Below are 19,774 nucleotides of genomic sequence, written 5' to 3'. Positions count from 1 at the left end.
AAGGAAGACCCAGGACACGCGGAGGGACTATTCTCAGCTGGTCAGAGAACGCCTTAGGATTTCTCCAGGAGCTGGCCCAAGTACACTGTTAAAAATCCAACTTGCAAGCTGTTTGGAGAGTTTAAAGTTTTAAGTCAGTTGAACGTTTTAACTTGCAAAATGTTAAGTTAATACAGAAAAAACAGTTATAGTTGTAGTTGACTGAACTTAAAATTGTATTGCAACTGGTTGCTTTACTTTTTAAGTTCACTGGACAATTTTTTTTTACAGTGTAGCTGGAAAGAGGGAAGTCTGGGCCTCTCTGTTTAGGCTGCTGCCCCCGGTACTCAAGCCTGGATAAGCAGACGAGAAAGGATGATCCAGACTCTTACCTAAATGTAGGTAACAGCTGTTCCAGGAGGCCACCATGCATCTACTCCCTTTTCCAAACACACATATATGTATACACACGTGTGTATATATATCATAGACTGTACATGCACACACACACGTGTATATATATATATATATATATATATATATATATATATATACACACACACACATATACATATGTATGTACCGTATATATTCACACACACATATATACACACACACGTGTATATATATATATATATATTATATATATACACACACATGTACATATGTATGTACCGTATATATTCACACACATATATACACACGTGTGTGTATATATATATATATGTTTATGTTTATTCATTTCGCAGACGCTTTTATCCAAAGCGACGTACAATTTTTTATACGCTATAGGGCATGTGTGTAAATATACACACGTGTATATATATATATACACACACGTGTATATATATATATATATATATATACATGTGTGTGAGTGTGTATATATATATATACACACACACGTGTATATATATATATATATATATATATACACACACACGTGTATATATATAAACATACACACGTGTGTGTATATATATGTGTGTGAATATATACGGTACATACATATGTATATATGTGTGTGTGTGTATATATATATATATATATATATGTACATACTGTATATAGACACATATACACATTTTTTGCTTTTATTCATTTATTTTATTTGAAACCATAAAATTTCACCATCGACAGATCAGTTCAAAAGAAACGTCTAACTTTTCTACAACTGCTGTAGCTGTATTCTTAATTTCAGCCCATAATTCTATAAAAATGTCATCGATAATTATTTTAATGATTTCACTGGTGTAACTCAAAAAATCTGAATATGGTGCAGAAGTTAATTTATTCCTGAAAAAGCAAAAGGATCCCAAGCCAAGAACTGAGTACATTTGCTTGACATGCCTGGAATCCAGATGTCATCTCTACTTCAAATCCTTGTTTTATTGATTTCATGTGATATTCAAATTGTTTGAGTTTGGATGTGGAGTTTTCAAAAGCTGTGAGCCATAATCATCCCCACTTTAACAAATAAAGGCCTAAAATATCTGGCTTTGCATGTAATGAATCTGCCTCAATCATTAGTTTCACCTTTTTAGATGAATTACTGACAAATTAAGTTCAGCACCTTATCCTAAAGTTTTCATCTGTATTGTGTATCATATTTTATAAGATGCATGAATTATAAGAGATACACAAAAAACACACTAATGTACATTTTATAGGTGCATGTACAGGAATTGCACCACGATGCCAAAAGAGGCAGTGAATGTGTGCTGGAAGTTTCCTCAGGTAATGAGAAAGTTGGTAGCTGTTGTTGTTTCTTAGGAAAAATGGTTGACATTCACTTGTTACTTCTCAGGTAATTAGAAGACTGACCAACACCAGTACTCCAGTTTCTAGACACCAGTGCTGCAGGAGTTGAAATATATTGTAAATATATATTGACAATATGCAAACCTCTGGTCTGATTATTAAAAGGAAAATAAATTGTCTGAAGGCAATATGAAAAATTAAATCGGAATCTATAATCTACTTTATTTAAAATAAATTTAAAACACAATGTGCTCTTCAAAGCTATCTACAATCTCTTAAATGTCCTCTTTTCTCCAGGCGACACAAACATCTGGCCTACAGATGCTTTGTGAGTCGGTGCTGGGGTTTTATGGGGAGAGGGGTCACATGTTCCGGCTTGTGCTGTCCTGCGGATCCAAAGCGAACTCCCAGACACAGATGGTCAGTCTGTTGGCTTTAGAGATGCACCTGCCTAAAGCGAGACCTGTATGCAGCCCAGCCCCAGCTTCTGTCAGTGGAGGATGGTAGAATGTAGATGACAGGTGTGTTGGACCCTTTCTAAATACGGCTGGGGGTGGGGGACAATCTCTTCAAAGACATCAGCAATCAGGCTTTGCATGTAGCCTGGAAGAAATTGAGTGCAAATATGGATATTCAATAATGCATTTCTACATTTCATTAACAAAAAATTTAACATTTTTTGTTGAGTAACTTACATTGTGTTGTTGGCATCTCCACCGGCTCTACAGTGTGTCCTCTCTTTGCTTTAGGGAGACGTATGGCATACCTCCGTTTCCCTGTAGCTTTTCTTGCCTGAATGTGACTTGAATTTTCATTAAAATGCATCGCTGCCAGATATAATCTGTCAAAAAAAGCATAGGATGAGAATTTTGTTTCCTACATTTACTGGTTGCATCCAGATTGTCTACATCACACATGGTAGCACATTACTGTGCAGAACACTACACCTCTCTCTTACTTAAATGAGCTCCTTTAAAAACCAAAGTGTCTCTGCTTCCCACATGGTAGCACATGTAGATGTGACTAAACCTACCTGCACAAGCTCCCAGTGAGCGGAATTAGCACGTTTCTGGGCATGAAGCGCAGCACTACGCTGTGGAAAGCCTCCTGCGTTGAGGTCTGGTACTGCGAGATTAGCCGTGCAACATTTGTGAGGACCCTCTTATTAGTCAAGATTTTCTCCACTTTGAAAAGTGCTTTTGAACCTACAGACACAAAGCACAAAGTTAATAAAACTTCCACAGTTATTTTGCCACTAAACATTGAGTAAACCGGTCAGGTACAAACCTGGTTGAAACCACTTCTTGCGATCTGTGCTCCGGCGGACTGGATGTTGGCATCGTGGGAAGAGAGGGTTGTCGTGGACGTGGATGTCTTGCATGTGGTTCACCATGGAAGTCCATTTGGCAACTTTCTCTGGCCCTGAGGACGATGATGTCGCACACCAATACGCGTGGTTGCTGATTCCACACTGCCACTTCTTCACCACCTCACAGTCCTTATCTTTAGCCACTTTGGCCAGTTTCTTAGAAATACCTGGAGGTCATATAAGTGGTTTAAAAAAACATGATGTGTACATCTTTTTTATTTTGTTATGTATACTTGCTTCCCAATAGTTCAACAGCATAAATCAAAGTAAACATACTTTTTTCTAAACGCCAGACATCGTAGTAGTGTGTTATCTTTTTCTCTTGGAGGAAGTTTTGGATCTGGGGATGATGGTCTGTGACAATGTAATCGACTGCCACACCCTTTGACTCCAAAAGCCGAAGGCTCCTTGAGAGTCCTTCTTTCTCCATGTTGTGGCTTCCACCAACCTCATTGCTCTGTAAAAAATAAAATAAAATAAAACAAACACTCACACACTGTCAGGCAGTTGATAGACACCACGTTTTGGTGTGTGTGAATTTATGGAGGAAATTATATTTTGCTGTGAGAGTGAAACAAAAACAGCCACTAATACTGCTATGAATTGCCAGGCGTGTTGGGCAAGTTACTTCAAAACTGTAATGCATTATTTATTACTTGTTACCCTAATTTGAAAGTAATTCATTACATTACAATATTACTGATTTTAAAATGTAAGGCATTACACTACTTTGCACTACTTTGTTACTTTCACCAAAACAACTTCAATATGAATCTGGTAATCATATCCAGTTGAAAGGGATGTGGTATCTGAGCTAGGATTGCTGTTAAAAACAGTCAGATATGATAACAATTCTTTAAAATGATTGTTTATTAAATAAATACAGCAAACTGTTCTCTCAGCATGCTGCCATCTTATATTAACTGAGCAGGGAGTGAGGTGGTGGGGGCTCCAAGCCTATTTTGCCTTGGTCCCCAAATGCCTTGATACGGCCCTGGATGTGGGACTGACTTCTGGGGTGATCTGATTCTATCACATGTATAAATATTAAATGCTTATATATTATTGTTTTTCACTGGTAAAATGTGTATTAAGAATAAATCTACCAACTTTTTTATTCTTTTCAAGCACTTTGTATTGTTTTCTTGGTTTTAATTGAATCATTTCCTGCCCTTTCTCTCTCTAACCTTCCTGCATGCTGCATGTTTTCTCCGTCTTCCAGAAAAACAGTTTCCTAGATTTCCTACTTTCTAACTAATCAGAAAAAGGGATCTACTGAACGCAAAAAAAGCTTAATATGCACTCCAGCAGCAATGAGTTGAAATAACCGGGGCACAGATTATGAACTCAGCTGAGGCAAAGCAGGTCAGAAAAGCACAGAAAGTACCAGAGAATATGGGCTGATATGAACGATCGCAAGTGAATTATTATGTTTTGGTGGAGCGATTTTGTGAATGTTACAGCGGCCGCGCACAGGACGCAGCTGGAGTATTTGAGCCATTACTGCTGTGCACTGCGTCCTCTCTGCTCATAGAATGCCCGCAAAGCCGTGTACATAAATGACGTAATATATGTGGATACTGGATCTTTTTTGAATTTTTAAGAAATCCACGTCTTGATTCTGGGTTTAAAAATGCATTGTAATTACAGCGTTACTGACAACTGTACCGAGTAAACATTACCATTTTCTTTCCCTGTAATGCCTTACATTACCACATTACAGCAAAAAGCAATGCATTACAGTAATTTTATTACTTTTGTACCACGTTACTCCCAACACTGATTATCAGACGTGTTTGAACGCACTCACCTGTACAAGCTGAATGTCGATTATGCTGTTGTTCTCCAGATTCATCAAACTATAACTTCCATACTTTGCAGAGTGACCTTCAAATACAGTAGAGATGAATTACTAGAAATAGGTCATGTTAATGTTTGTTATATTAGCATGCTGTTACTGTGTTAAAGCACAATCTGACACAATTTAATCTGTATAAAAATTCTTATAAAACAGAGCATTACCAGCTGAATCTGCTCGCATGTCCCCTCCAACCTTGACTCTTTTTTGGCTCAGGATTCGTAGTTGTTCTTCTTGGTACTGCTGCCATTTGTGGATCACAGCTGGTTGCAGATAACTGTTAGAAAGCTTCTGGAAAGCTTTGTAGCTCATATTTTGCAGATGCATGGCTTGAAACACCTGCGAAATAAAATAATCTGCAAGGGCTCAATATATAACACTATCAACCAGGAGTGTTGGTTGTCAATATTTAGTCCAAGTAATAAACAGATGAGAACATTCAATTTTCCATCAGAGTTCATGTAGTCCTCATCAAAGTGCCTATTTCAACAAATCCTCTCTGACACAGAACCACATATATTAGCCATAGCTGTCAAATTGTGACAGCATTTATTCGCAGCTTTACTCTTCTGATAAAGCGAGAGGTGAATCAATATTTTTTTTTCTTCTCCAGCACTCAGAGAGCACAGACGCCTTTTCTTCAGCTCCCTTATCTGCTTCCCCAAGGCTCTTGTCCTGTCTGACTACAGAGCACTTCTCTGCATTTCTCCTGAAATCACTACTCTTTTTTGGAAATATGGACTTAATTAACTGGTCATTCAATGCGATTGATATGATTTTTTTCTACGATGAGAACGGAGAAGGGGGCTCCCACCTGTCCCGAGGGGACATTCGCAGCGGGATATGCACTCGATTCTTGGGAGGTCTGGCGAATCGTGTGCCTCTCTCAGTTGTCCATCGAGGACGTGGAAGATTTGTGGATATTCGGCCTGATGATCACTGGATTTCTTCTGATTGGAGTGGGAGGATATCTGGTTTTCTGGAAATTTGGGAAGACGGGAGCGATTGGAGTGCGACCCGCACCCACGGAATGTGCCGCCCGGGCGGTGACCTCACAGACTGGGACGTTAGTCGAGGTGAACCGTAAGCTGGACAATGTCCTCGCGGCATTGCCTGTGTTAGTGCGCAAGATGGATGTCATCTCGGAGAGGGTCGCCGGACGGTGTGGGGATGTTTAGAACGCATAAATTGGCTTCACTGGTGGACATGAATGACCACTTAATAGACTCCAAGGCAGAGAGGAAAATTATATCTGTCTGCCCTAAACAAAGTCTTGTTTATCCTTATCTGACGCCAAGCAGCCTCCAAGGCTGCCTTCAACTCACCCCCACAAAAGGAGGAATGCTAACAGATGCTGTGTCCCGTTCCCCCCTGCCTTCAGATTGTGACTTCGGCTTCGAGGTAATCGACCTGCAGGAACTCAATGCGCTCTCTGTTCCTCATTTCTCCCTCCCACCTGTCGACTGCAGCTGGTGAAGCGCCGTAATGGCAGCTCCCGTTGGAGGATTCAGGATCCCGCCCAACCCCACCTCCCCATCGGACTCTGATGTTTTGTATCTGTGATGTTCGTGCTTCTATGTTGAGGAGTTTTTTTCTATAATAGAGTTATTCCCCGCCGGGTCTAACTCTGCTATCTTACCCCAATTATCCTCATGTAACACCCTTTTCATCTAATGAAATGAGCGCCGTTATGGCTGCTCTCGTGACTGCCTGTATCTGTTTTTGTCTACATGTGTGTGTGTTTATCCTTGGTCAGGTTGTGTTCGCGGAGTCAAGTTCCTATGCTCTGGGTCGCTGGAGCTCTGGCAATAAAGCTGATTCTGATCCTGAATATGAGCGCCACTTCGTGGAGGTCTGACAGACGCTGAGTCAGTCCAATCATCATTATGCATAAATATGACAAAAAGAAATCCAAGACCGTGGTCTTGAGTCGGAAAAGGATAGAACGGCTTTTCCAGGCCAGGGGCGAGGTCCTGCCTCAAGTGGAGGAGTTTAAGTACCTAGAGGTCTTGTTCATGAGTGAGGGAAAGATGGAGCAAGAGATCAACAGGCGGATTGGGTCTGTGTCTGGAGTGATGCGGGTGTTGTACCAGTCTTTCGTGGTGAAGACAGCGCTGAGCCGGAAGGTGAAGCTCTTGATTTACCGGTTGGTCTATGTTCCTACCCTTACGGTCACAAGCGTTGGGTAGTGACCGAAAGAACAAGATTGCGATTACAAGTGACTGAAATTAGTTTTCTCTACAGGATGTCTGGGCTCTTCCTTAGAGATAGGGTGGGAGGGTCAGTCATCCGGAAGGAGCTCGGAGTAGATTTGCTATTTAGCTGAGATGGCTTGGGCACCTGGTTAAAATGCCTCCTGGACACCTCCCTGGTAGAAAACATTGTGTTAGAATATGCATTAGTTTACCTTTTGAAAATTGAAATAAGAAGAGCCGGTGAAATATATGGCAGCAGACAGCTGGATATTTCCTACAGGGGTGCTCCCCATCACTGGCTGGCTCTTCCATTTCTTTGAAAAACTGCAGTGATGGCATTTTTGGTGGACAGAAAGAAAGGTTCCTTGTCTGTAGGTCTTCACCTCCGACATGCGGCTGCATACTGGACATGTTTCGAAAAGTTCCATGAGGTTTTTCTCAAATACTATGTACTTGGAGTCTTTGTATCCTGAAGATGTATCACTGCTTAGAGAAATGACAATATATATATATATATATATATATATATATATATATATATATATATATATATATATATATATATATAATATATAGTACAGGGTTACTTTAACACATATAATTAAACATAATCTATGTCAAAATAAAACATTTATATTTAGATGAAGTTAGAAGCAAAAACATACGTGGGCTCTGAGGATTCAGCAACATTGCTCATTGACGGTGCTGGATCATAGATGGAGTCGTGGGGTTCAGGTGTTAATGTGGAGATTTCACTTTCATCCTCTTCATCTAACCGAGGTCTTTTACTTGGCCTTAGATGAACAGGCCTGACAGGCGTTGGAGTACCAGGCCCCCATGGTGCATCAGCAGTGCTTGTGGCAACGCTCTTCCTTGTTATGTAGAATTCTGTTTTGGTACCTAAATTAAAATAAATGTGTTACTGCGACTTTACAAAGATAATAAGAGCTTTCCAGGATTTCACATAAAACCACAATGACTGAATGAAAAGCAACTCCATGACTGTTGAGAACTCTAAAAATAACAAAGTAGCACACATATTATTCAATTTGTAATGCATATTGCATAAGCACATGTGCATTCATCGGAAAAGAACTACAAAACATCACATTTGAAATTAAAATGAGTTACGTGACAAACCTTTGCTTCGAAAACGATGACCCAATGTACCCATCGAAAGCTGTGTTGCTCGTGTCGAACGGTCTGGTGAGTCTGTTTGTGTGCTGGTATGAAGGCGGGATGTCATCAGTGTTTCGGATGTGCTCTAAATATAAGAAACATAAAATAACATGCAGTTTAAGTCAGTTGATGCAATCTATCACCACATGTAGGCTACGCTAGGACTGGAAATAACAGGTCAGAACTGCAAGCTTAGTCAGATTATATCATTCATTTTTTGACAAATTAAACAAAGTATTACTTTAACTGTGGATGAAAAGAATGAAATTGTTCTTATTTTCTGACAGAAATAAAGAAGTTAGTTTACTTTAGACTAAAGATTCATTTTTATTGCATAAAAAGCTAAAGTTAAAGAAAGGCTCTGTTCAAATAGTAAGTAATAAATTGAATTGTGTGTGCTGCAGAACTTTACAGATAAGCATTAGTGTTGTCAAAAAAATCGATACCTAGATATAAATCGATACTAAACGTGGTATCTAAATTAGATATTCCATCCCTGTGGTATCGATATTATGGACTATTATACACAGCCTTCTTCAAGTACACCGACACGCACGACAGCCAGATGCCGTAAAGCAGCCTCCGCCTCCCAGACAAACAGAAGAAGCAGACGCCGCATGGCTACGTTGCTTTTTCCCACGCGAGTTGTCTCTGATCCAAGTTTTGTCTGCCAAATAAATAAACAAAAACATAAACAGCGAATTTGGGAGGCGCTTCACAGACCAACTTAATTAGCATACCAAGTCTGACACGTAGTTGTATATTCACGCTTATGTGCTTAAAGGAAACTCCCGTTTATTGCAACCCGGACTTAATTTCTAGCATGCAGTACGTTTGTTTACTCCCGCTGACAACTTTGGTGCTACTTGGATTCCCCGGGGTATTTACATCCATCGGCGAATCGCCATCAGTGTATATCCATATAACGGGTGCGGACGGGCACCCATGGTGCAGCCTCGAAAGAAGACATTATCTGCACCAAAACATCTCAATGTCGAAAGGTTTTGTTAGGAATCATTAACATGATTCCCCTGTTCGTTTGGAGCGGGTCTGGGATTTCTAGGCGTGAACAGACTAGCCGCGGCTAATCTAACCGGCGCTTTTAATGACGTCACTGCCGTGCGCCAATCTGTTTTTATTAAGATTACCGGTAGATGTACCTTTGTCCTACTGTGGAGAAATTCGTTTTCTCCCTTTATTGACCAACAGAGTTGTTCAAAAGTACAGAACAAAACATATGGCATTACATCTTATGACAAAAATGCACCTTAAACAGAGTTTAAGCAGCAAAACATCACTCTGCAAATAGTGTATATATAGTGAGACAATTCATGATTTAAAGTGTTAACTTTCGCCAGTTTTTGTATGCACGTTTTAAAAAATGCTGATACTTGAAAGGTTTAAGCACTTTACACACTTAATTCTTAACATTTAATTTTTGCAATATAAATTGAGGAATTTTTTGAATAAACTTGTTCAATAAATTGGTGTTTTTAAATAGTATCGAAATCGAGTATCGAGTTTTCCCCCCCAGTATCGAATCGAGTTTGAAATTTTAGTATCGTGACAACCCTAATAAGCATACATGTTAAAGGAGTCATCGCCTGTTACTACTGTGGATATCTACATCATATTAACGTCTTTTTGGCCATAAAAATCATTTGAATTGGAAAAATAAATTAAAAAGTGCTTTTCTGACCCTTTTCTGTAAAGGATATGTTTTCTCGCAAGAGCACACGTGATAATGCAAATGAGAGGCTTATTGATTGGTTGAAGGAAGCTGGGGTGTTGACACCGTAGATTTCGCTTTAGTATCTCTCCAAAATGCGATGGGCAGCATCATTTGGAATCATTGGAAGCCCAAGGAAGGTCCCGCCTTTCTCGCCTCTGATTGGCTAGAAGGGCTTTACTAAAATTGGCAATTTCATTTAGCAAGTTTTGTAAAGAAAAAGAGAACTTAGCGCTGTAAAAACCATTCTGTAGTGTTTTGCAAAAGTTTTTTTTATGTTTCTTTAATTAAAAAAACTGAAAAACATAAAATGTGCACTTATAATAAATCTTGTTGCATTTATCACACTGTTTTATCTCTTGGCTCTCAAGCATTGAGGTTATTAAAGATGAGTACACAGGACAACCGTGTGCACCTTACCTGGGTGATGGGTAGCAACTGACTGTATACCATTTGTTACAAATTAACATGCCCGTTCCACCACCTCGGCCAGATGCACAAGAAGTGTGGGAGAAAGTGTGGTTAACTGAGAGAGCAGATGGTGTAGCATTGTCACATGGTTTGATCCAGGTCTCAGTGAAAGCCAGTGCATCGAGTGACAGGTGGTTTGCATATGCGGTAATGAAGTCTGCTTTGTTTACAGCTGATTAGCAGTTCCAAAGTCCCATAGACAGGTGAGTGTCTTCGGGGGGAGTTGTGTGTGTGGAGCAGGTCTGCTCTCTTTGATTGCATTCGTTTCGAGTCTCATTATGGGAACGCCCTAGACGTGACCTCATCAGAAGCTCTTATTCCAGCTCTGATTGGCTGGAACAAACCCATCAGTGTGCAGGAGGTGGGAACCCTCCCCCTATACATTGGGCCGAGTCCTCACAGAAAGTTTATTCTAAAACCTCTTCTGGCTACAAACAGAAGTTCCCAAAACTCTCACTTGCTGACTCTGACTGGAGCTAGCTAAACTGTCCAAAGGAGGAGGGCAAACTCTACCGCTGGGCGCTTTGCTCTGGGCTTACAACTTAACACGAGGGAAAGCCTCACACTAACCTGTCTCCAAGCAGTGGTGTGAGTTGCCGACTGTGAGGAGTAGCAACACACCTTATAGCGGTCCATTTAGCAAACGAAAGTTCCCAACATATCTACCGTTAAACCAGCTACAGAGAGCAGAGCCACAATGCTTCCCCCACCTACACACACCAGGTTAGCGCTAGCTGTTATGACGGTCCCAAGATGGCCCCTGAGCACTGGCCGCGCCAGCGACGGGGAGTTGGTGTCGCCTGCCCTGGATCTGGACCTGCAGGACGTGTGCAAACTCACTGCAGAAAAGCTTAACATCCAGTGGCCCGAGGTCCAAGTGGAATTGGCATGCTCTCGCTATGATGGGAAGAAACTGCCGAAGGCGAAACGGGTCAGGAAACAACTCCTCTCATCACACGATGCAGAAAAGATGCAAGGAAAAGAAACGGGATGATGAGGCCCTGAAATTATGCCTCCCCAAACCAGTACTGGTGCATCCAGTAACCACTCCTCCCCCTCAGCGCCAAATTTGGTCCAAGCTGCAGCACGTCTGCCCTCCACCTTCAAGACCCTGAAGGTGGAGAACCCACAGTCTGCTCCTACAGCATCTCATTTAGCTCCTGCTAAAGGACTGTGGAAAAAAGTGGCCCAATGCTGCCATCTCGAATTAGCCTCCACTCAGATGGGGGGGAGAAGGAAGCAATTAACCTGACAGCTTCCGAGGACACGGAGAGCAAGCTGCCACCAGCTGAGTGCTTGGAAGTTTGATGCATGAAAGAGGGGATGTTAGAACCTGCTCCACGCGCCCCAAAAAGACGGTGTGTTCTTCCCATAGGCAACCAAGGTGGCCTGGTGACATGTCACTCTAGCATGGTTTTATGTTAAAAAACATTAAAATTGTTAAAGCTGTTGTAATGATTTAAATTACATGTTATTTAATAACCCATAAGGTGTAGGATTCCATAGGAAAATATGAAATCCACCTTATGGATATGTGAGGTTATTTTAAACCAGAAGATTGGAACTTTTTAATGCAGGGATTAGATAACAGCTTCGTATTCACTCAGAGACAACAGAAGAGAGAGAGTCGCGTTTAAAAGTTTAAAGATTTATTAAAACAAATTAAACTAGACTGACTTTAAACACTAAATGTATGGTGTAACTAAGGGGGATGAGACGGAGAATAGGGTGAGGTGTAATGTTGCTCAGAACCAGCAAAGCGATTAGTTCTGATGGGAACTGAAGGTGATATCTTCGCGCTAAGCTTTGATTAGGAGATTCATAAACACATTTGATGCCATTTTGCCGGCCTACATACCCTTAGCGGAAGTCCCCGTTAGAACAGGAACCGAAGCCGGTAGGAAAAGCAGTGGTTGCTGACCAGACCAGTCTGTGAGATACTTCCGGGTCACGACGATTTTGTTGGCGTCTAGCGAGACCCAAACCTGGGTCTTGATGGTTCAGCTTTTATTCTGAAAGTAACTGTTGCAGCAGTTGGAACAGCAACAGATTTTATCCAGCTTGTCGTTGGTTCTTTCGGCTGAAGAGGAAAGTTACGGATTGGCCGCTCCGACAACTTCTCTAGAACGCTTTGAACTGGCGTTAGAGATGACGTGGGCATAGTTTTATACTTCGGATGTTTTGGTTTATGGTTGAATGAAAAGATGACAGATTTACCAAGCACCACCAAAACCACGCCTCCATCAGATCTGGCAGATTCTGATTGGATCAGTGAAAGCAATGTGTCATGTCTTTTAACACTATGTGAGATCAGTCCTATTGGAACATTTAAAGACATATTACTCATTATATTCTATAGTAATTTATAATAAAGTAATTAATATTTTGATTTCACAGATTGGTCACATCTTATTTATTGACTTTGCGTGATTAGCTTTATTAAAATAGAGTTCTTTGATTAATTAAAAGAAAATACTCCATTCTTCATTCTTCTGTTGAGCTGAAAAGAAGCAGTTTATAAGCAAATGCATGAGACCTTGAGGCCATATCTCATGCAGACTAGTCCTGTGTCAGAGGAGAGGGGGAAATGACTTTTGGTGGAAAACAGTCTTTCATTCTGTTACACTGTCGCATCCAGGCAGTTTGCCGACGGTGTAGCTAAAAAAGTTGAAAGCAAAAGTTCAATGAATCAGGGGGCGGTGGCTCATTTTTCAAGCGAAACGAGACCCACCTGGTGTTCAAAAACCCCTGTCTCAAGCCTAAGCCCCCACGCTCAATGGAGAACCATGGCTCCTGCCCCCACGCAGAGGCCTGCTATATCAGGCACAAGGGGAGATTTTCCACCCTCACCCAGAGAAGTTGTCCCTCTGAGCCTGGCCCGTAAGCAGTCCAGCCTAGAGGCTGTAGGTCTTCCGCAAAGTGTCATTGAGACCATTCAGGATGCCAGAGCTCCCTTGACCGGATCTCTGTATGACTGTAAGTGGTCTATTTTCAAAAGGTGGTGTGAAGAGAAACAATAAATCTCTTTTGAGTGCTGCTCAGTGGTGGTCATACTGGCCTTCCTACAGGACCTGATGGATAAAGGGAAGGCAATCTCCACTATTAAGGTATATTTGGCTGCAATATCGGCTTGCCATACTGGTTTTATGGGGATGTCGGTTGGAAAACTTCCTCTTGTGTGTGGATTTGAGGGGAGTGTGAAGGCGAAGGCCTGTTTCCAAATATCTGGCCCACCATGGGACCTCCCACTGGTGTTGGAGGCCCTAATTACTTCTCCTTTTGAACCACTGGAGCAGGTGGATTTGAAGGTGGTTACTTTGAAAATGGTGTGTTTGCGTTTGCCTCAGCAAAACGTACGGGTGAAATACATGCACTTTTTATTCACTTGTTATACATCTGAGGAACACTGAGGTGACATTGCTCCCAAACCCCACCTTTATGCCAAAGGTGCTGGGAGCATGATCCCCTATTTGTTTGGCTTCCTTCTGCCCTCCTCCTTTCTCTTTGGTGGACATGCTTTGTCCAGTGTGTGCATTACGCATATATATGGACAGGACGGATAATCTGCGAAAGAGCAGTCCTGGGCCAAAAATCGGTTGGGAAAGCCCATCTCTAAAAAGGACTTTCCCACTGGATTGTGGGAGCCTTCTCTTAGCCTACGGCTCCAGAGGGGTTCGACCACCTGAGGGCCTTCGTGCCCATTCCTCATGGGCGCTGTCTACCCTGGTAATATGTGATCCGGCGAGCTGGACTTCCCCTCTCACATTTGTTCGGTTCTACAACCTGGATGTTACAACACCTTCATTGGCTCGCTTGGTGCTCAATTGGTGCTGTCTGAGCTGTGTGCATGTTATGTTGTGTTATGTTATTTGGGATAATCGGTTTCTGGATTATGTTCTGCCTCACAATCTGAGAGTCAGTATTTTCCCATAGTGACACATGGAATGAATGCTATGAAAAAGAACTTTAGGTTACTAATGTAACCCCAGTTCTCTGAGTAGCAGGAGCGAGTGTCTCACCATGCCACCCTCCTTGCTAATTCGTAGCGAGGAAGAAGTGGACATAAAAAATGTCAGTGAGGTATCAGTCAGTGGAAAATCCATAGGCCATTTCATACATTTTTTCAAGTGAAAGTTGCAGGCGATGACTCGACATTTGAATTTCTAACATCTACTTATTTTCTTTTAAGTTGACCTAAAGGCATGTTTTGAATCTACAGTTGAAGTTAAACATTCTTCCTTTAGGGAGCACTGTCTTGAAAACAGTAGAAGCTTGAATATGCAGCAAGTACATTTTCGCTAACGCAGTTTGTGCACGTTTTAATCCTGCAGCAAAAACCAAACTAACCCCTCCGTAATTTAGCAATAACCCTTATGTTGATAGCAGCCTGGGCCGTTGATTGTGTTGGTTTATGCATGCCCTCATGAGGAGTTAGAACAGGCAGAAGAAGAAAAAGGTGAAAGGTTTATTTTGCACTTACAGCCTGTGCGCTGGTAGGCGATCGTCGTGACGGTACAGATCCAGGTTTTAAGCATAACTTTGAAGCAAAACCACCAATGTAGGCCCCGTAGTTGGTAAAGTCACTCTCGTAAAAATGATTTGAACAAATCACTATTCCACCGCTGTAAAGCACTGGTGGTTTTCCAAAGACAAATTCCAGCCATTTCTTCTTCAGCTCTTCTGACTTTGGTAAAGAATGTAACGTAGATTTTTGATCTCCGCAAATAATACAAGCCCGTGCGCGTTCAGCCATATTGCAAACTATAGACATATGTTTGTGTTGCAAACCCAGTAATGCTAACGGTTAGCCACGAGACGAGTCTGCATCGGTCTGCATAGATTTTGGCTAGCAACTTCAAGGTGCATTACCGCCACATACTGGAGTTGGAACCAGGAAATTAAACACTAGGAAATACTAAACCTGCTGGAGTTGGAACCAGGAAATTAAACACTAGGAAATACTAAACCACCAAATAATTAAATAACGTCAATTATAATAATTCCATCAGCTACACGAATCACTGATTTCTCATCGCTAAAGAAACAGCATTCCTTTTGTGAGTTCCAGTAATCCAGTTTGTGTCCAGCATTGTCTAAGAGCGCCACTCAGTGGGTTGCCAGTTTGTTTGAAACCCATTCGTATGTTTCCGGTTCGTTCCCAACATTGGAGAACCGAGGGACTTGTAACGAGACTTGGCAACAAATCAAGCAACAAAAGGAAGTGAGGCGTTTACGTACAATTCTTTGCAATTTCATATTACGCTTGGAGAATGAATACAAAGAGATCCGTCTTTGGTTTTTAATTTTTTCGGAAATAGGCGTTTTAATCAGATGAAAAGGTAAGGCAGCGTAAACCGCGAGAACCACATTTGTTTAGCTGTTAGCTTGCTATGCTATGCTAGGCTAGTGCACCGCCCTCATTGAAGGGTTGTTTATGTTATTGTTTCATAAAAATCCTTTAGACCGGCTACGTTATCGTAAGTAACGTATTTATGCTTATTTTGTCAGACTTAGTAGGTTTTGAGTAATTGGTTTGTTTAGCATCTAAGTTGATAAATGTGTGAAGTGTCATGAGCGCAGCAGTGCTTGTTTACATATCAATTTTTGCAATAATTACGTTGTTTCAGTTTGTTTGTCCTTTTAAAGTGTGTAAACATTTGTTAACAAAGCTAGAAGAGAAAGGAAGTCAAGTTTAGAGCATTCAAATACTGGAATGACAAATCCCAATCCTGTTTTCCTACATTGATTATATACACGTTATCAACCTTGGTTAAGTTTTTTTTTTTTTTTACCAGTGAGATAATCCCGTTCCTATGACATATTAGGAGAGAACCATTTGTCCATACTGGTTTTGTTGTTTAAATGATAAACATAAAGCACCAGTATTCTGCCTTTTCTTGTCTGCCAGCTTGGTCTGAAACTCCACCAGTGGCTGGGGTCTTCTTGAGGGCCCTCTGGGCCCAGGAAGAATATGCATCGTGGGGATAAGGACTTACAGATATCAGCACACAAAATGGGCACATCTCTGCTTTTCCAGCTGTCACCTCATGAACGGGAGTTAGATTTGGTATATCTGGACCACAGCTATTCAAAACCATGGAATGCTCACCCAGATGCCAGCAGTGCTCGACCCACAAGGACACTGTTTGTTACACCACGTCGCCAACCTGAACCATCATTGTGAGTATAAAAGTCCTTGTTGTCAGCTTCTACTTTATTGGTCTCCAATTTTGTCCTAGCTGTTGGGCATCGTTTGATTTTGAACGATTCAGATTCCAATTCCTCGTTTCGATTCCGGTTCCTATCCATTCCCGATTCTGATTCTTTCAAGACATTCCATGTTTTAAATGAGCCAGCTAACCACAGATCCTACTTGATTAAATAATCTTAACTTAAACATGAATTTTAATTCTATGAACAGTAACGTCACCTTCATTTAGCCAAAAACATGGTTTGGAGAAAAAAAAGAAAAAGACTTGCAGCACAACCAGTGTGTTTGTTTCTGACAGTCTGGAAGAAGTCTGGGATGAGTGTCTCCAACAGATCCAGAAACATCCAGCTGTTTTCAGCTAAAACTCAGGATGATCATGTCCAGGATGACTGAGAACTACACCTCCATGCTGCAGCAGCATTCAGTCAGAACAGAAAGTGAAACTTATATGTAGCTGCTGTCAGTAACAACCTGATAGACTTTAAACATTAAAACTCTCAACAGTAATAGTTCAAAAAGGAAATAAAATGTTTTATTTATTATTATAATTATTTATTGTGGCAGAAGCTGGTGTGGTCCACCACAGAGAAGCTTCTCTAGCATGATTACTTTAATTACTCTACAGGTTACTGTTCAGTCTTCTGACGCTCAAGCGGCTGCGTCTGACTGCTGACGCTTCATGTGTGTTTTTATTTCTGCAGTGAGACAAACTCACCTCACACCGTCCAGTTTGTTCTTTAAAGCTTCTATTAAATCCACCGTGTTGACGTATATAACAAGTTTCCTCTACGCTGCAGAAATTAGTTTACGGAGTAAAAGTTCGGCAGACACGTTTGTTCATATCTGGCCACTGCACGCCGGGTGGGGGGACAGCTGGTGTGATCAGCTCTGAAAAGCATTGATCACAATTTGCAGATCACGTTTATTTTTCACGGAGATCAGCCGCAGATTCCTCTTCTGTCAGCATTCTAGGAATCAAAATTAGGAATCGAAAAAAATAACTGAACGATTCCGGGAAAAACTAACAGTTGGAACCGGTTCATATCGATGCTCGATGCCCAACCCTACTAGCTGTATGTAAACAAGTCTTCAGATAGCTGGTTTGATCAACATGTGAGTTTAACCTGATGTTGTTATTTGTGCAGAGACTCTGAAACTCTAATTGACGTGGAAACAGTCACACCATCACCTGTTCCCTTATATGACAACCAGAAAGCTCTTAGTGTGATGAAGGAGTGTGAGCGACATGTCCTGTTTGCTCGAACTGCTGCTGAGAGCCCTCCACCCCCTGATGACTGGGAGGAACATATAAACAAGTAACCAAAAGCATTCACTAATCCACTATTAAATCACTGCAATTTCTGATGCTCTACTAAACAGGATCCGGTGGATTGTTTTGAGATCTTTTGTTTTGTTTCAGAACGGGATGGTCTGTGACGCAGAATAAACTGTTCAACAAGGTCCTCAAAGCTCTTCAAGCTGAAAGATTAGCACGTCTGGCTAACGAGAATGTAACCACATTTTTTATTGTTTAAAATGCAATAATGTCAAAATTTTCACTGTTTGGAGTAAAATCAACATTTTGTGGGAGTTTGGTTAAGGATCCTAAAGTGACACAGAGGTAATTGTTCTATTTTCTAGGCTTCCAATGAGCCAATTTTGCGACGGATAGCTGTGGACAAGTGTGCCAGGAAGGTGCGGCACGCAATCGCCAGTGTGAACTGGGACACCAAACTGACACAGTGGTTGCACACTACTCTGATCGAATCTTTAAGCTTCGCCATGCTTGCAGCATACTTGGATGTACTGCAGACTCTTAAAAGCAAGGTACGATCTTAACAACTGAATTAGGTAACCCAAAGTCCCACGGCTTGGATTCATTGTTTCTTATTATGCTGTTATTGTTTTTGTCAAGCTTCCCTCGTTGATCGACAGAATGTTACTGGCATCCACAAAGACTGGAGCTCCAAGCGCAGAGGCTTTGTCGCTGCTTCTGAAACGGCCTTGGGATCCAGCTGTGGGAGTCCTGTCTCAAAACAAACCTGTAAAAATCTTCACTTCTAGTTACTTCTGTTGGTTTATTCTGCAAAATTCTTGAAGTACAAAGATTCTGTCTGTATTTTTTGTATTAAGTGCAAGCTTCCTGGATCCCCTCTCATCCTTCTTGCACCATCAAGCCCAAGTAATCCCGCTCTCCCCACCTCACGGAGGATGAGGTTTTGGCAGTCGCAGCTCTCCTGCTTGGGAAAGGTCTAAGATCTCACTTAAATATTTACTTAATTATCAAGAAGGGTTTTCTTTCTCAGATCAAACCTCATTAATTCTGTTTGTATTTCAGGTGATCCCAGTGCACACTTATTTGAACAGTGGGGCCAATATTGGAATCACACAGTGTCTGGAGCACATGTTGGCCACAATCAGGGCTAAGGTCATGGAGGTAGACCATCGGATTTTATTATTTTATTCATTTCCTCAAATACTCTCCTGTTTGTCATGTCCAGTATTTAAACCGGTCCTATTTTTTCATAGGAAAACAAGAATATTCATGTTTACATTCCCACTCAGCTGTGCTATTATTGTGTTTTGTTTTTTTAACCACAGGTTCACAGTCACTTTCCACACAAACCAATCATCCTGGTGGGCTGGAACGCTGGTGCACTTATTGCTTGTCATGTAAGACTTGGATTATAGAGATCACCTCTGTCAGTGAGCCCCAGGGCAGCTGTGGCTACATCGTAGCTCATCACCACCAGTGTGTGAATGTGTGTGTGAATGGATGAATGATACACTGTAGTGTAAAGCGCTTTGGAGTCCTTACTCTGAGAGGCGCTATACAAGTGCGGGTCATTTATCACATTTAAAATGAGAATAAGTGTGCTAAAAATTATCATGTGATTAATTCTGTTTTGATGTTTCAGGTGTCTCTAATGGAATATCTGACTGCTGTTGTCTGTCTTGGCTTCCCCCTGCTAACAGTTAATGGGCCAAGAGGGGTAAGAGAAATATCAACAAATTCAACCCA

General features: G+C 41.3%; 2 protein-coding genes across 23 annotated transcripts in view; one reads left to right on the top strand and one right to left on the bottom strand.

The window, feature by feature from the left end:
* Positions 1-1,063: 1,063 nt before the first annotated feature.
* Positions 1,064-15,312, bottom strand: LOC139063600 (uncharacterized). Its single transcript, XM_070545954.1, has 11 exons — positions 15,022-15,312; positions 8,303-8,426; positions 7,828-8,062; positions 7,375-7,645; positions 5,132-5,306; positions 4,920-4,996; positions 3,386-3,566; positions 3,028-3,276; positions 2,774-2,945; positions 2,436-2,581; positions 1,064-2,343 (listed from the first exon to the last, which is right to left on the bottom strand). The coding sequence occupies exons 1-11, from the start codon at positions 15,310-15,312 to the stop codon at positions 2,231-2,233; spliced, it is 2,034 nt and encodes a 677-aa protein (XP_070402055.1). The 3' UTR covers positions 1,064-2,230.
* A 378-nt stretch (positions 15,313-15,690) lies between these two features.
* Positions 15,691-19,774, top strand: part of LOC139063595 (KAT8 regulatory NSL complex subunit 3-like) — a 103,565-nt gene continuing 99,481 nt past the window's right edge. For 21 of the 22 annotated variants that reach the window (XR_011516983.1, XR_011516979.1, XR_011516981.1 and 18 more), the window contains exons 1-10: positions 15,739-15,880; positions 16,450-16,721; positions 17,898-18,068; positions 18,173-18,263; positions 18,394-18,579; positions 18,668-18,796; positions 18,886-19,002; positions 19,091-19,189; positions 19,354-19,425; positions 19,671-19,745. Coding sequence is in view for 13 of the 22 variants with exons in the window: in XM_070545941.1 (XP_070402042.1) it covers positions 16,513-16,721; positions 17,898-18,068; positions 18,173-18,263; positions 18,394-18,579; positions 18,668-18,796; positions 18,886-19,002; positions 19,091-19,189; positions 19,354-19,425; positions 19,671-19,745 (1,149 nt within the window). In the remaining 9 variants the exon portion in view is untranslated. Of the gene's footprint in view, positions 15,881-16,449; positions 16,722-17,897; positions 18,069-18,172; positions 18,264-18,393; positions 18,580-18,667; positions 18,797-18,885; positions 19,003-19,090; positions 19,190-19,353; positions 19,426-19,670; positions 19,746-19,774 lie in introns of all 22 variants that reach the window. The other variant, XM_070545939.1, reaches the window with a different exon arrangement.

The sequence above is a fragment of the Nothobranchius furzeri genome, chromosome 17 (genome assembly GCF_043380555.1).
Source record: "Nothobranchius furzeri strain GRZ-AD chromosome 17, NfurGRZ-RIMD1, whole genome shotgun sequence".
Classification (NCBI taxonomy): domain Eukaryota; kingdom Metazoa; phylum Chordata; class Actinopteri; order Cyprinodontiformes; family Nothobranchiidae; genus Nothobranchius; species Nothobranchius furzeri.
The sequence above is the reverse complement of the archived record's forward strand: the minus strand, read 5'-3'. Positions and strand labels throughout refer to the sequence as shown.

Coding starts and splice junctions, on each gene's coding strand:
- LOC139063600 (XM_070545954.1), bottom strand. CDS start 15,312: ATGTCTATAGTTTGCAATATGGCTGAACGCGCACGGGCTTGTATTATT. Junction 4,997..5,131: donor CATGCGAGCAGATTCAGCTG/GTAATGCTCTGT, acceptor CTGTATTTGAAG/GTCACTCTGCAAAGTATGGA. Junction 2,582..2,773: donor CTCACTGGGAGCTTGTGCAG/GTAGGTTTAGTC, acceptor TTTTTTTGACAG/ATTATATCTGGCAGCGATGC.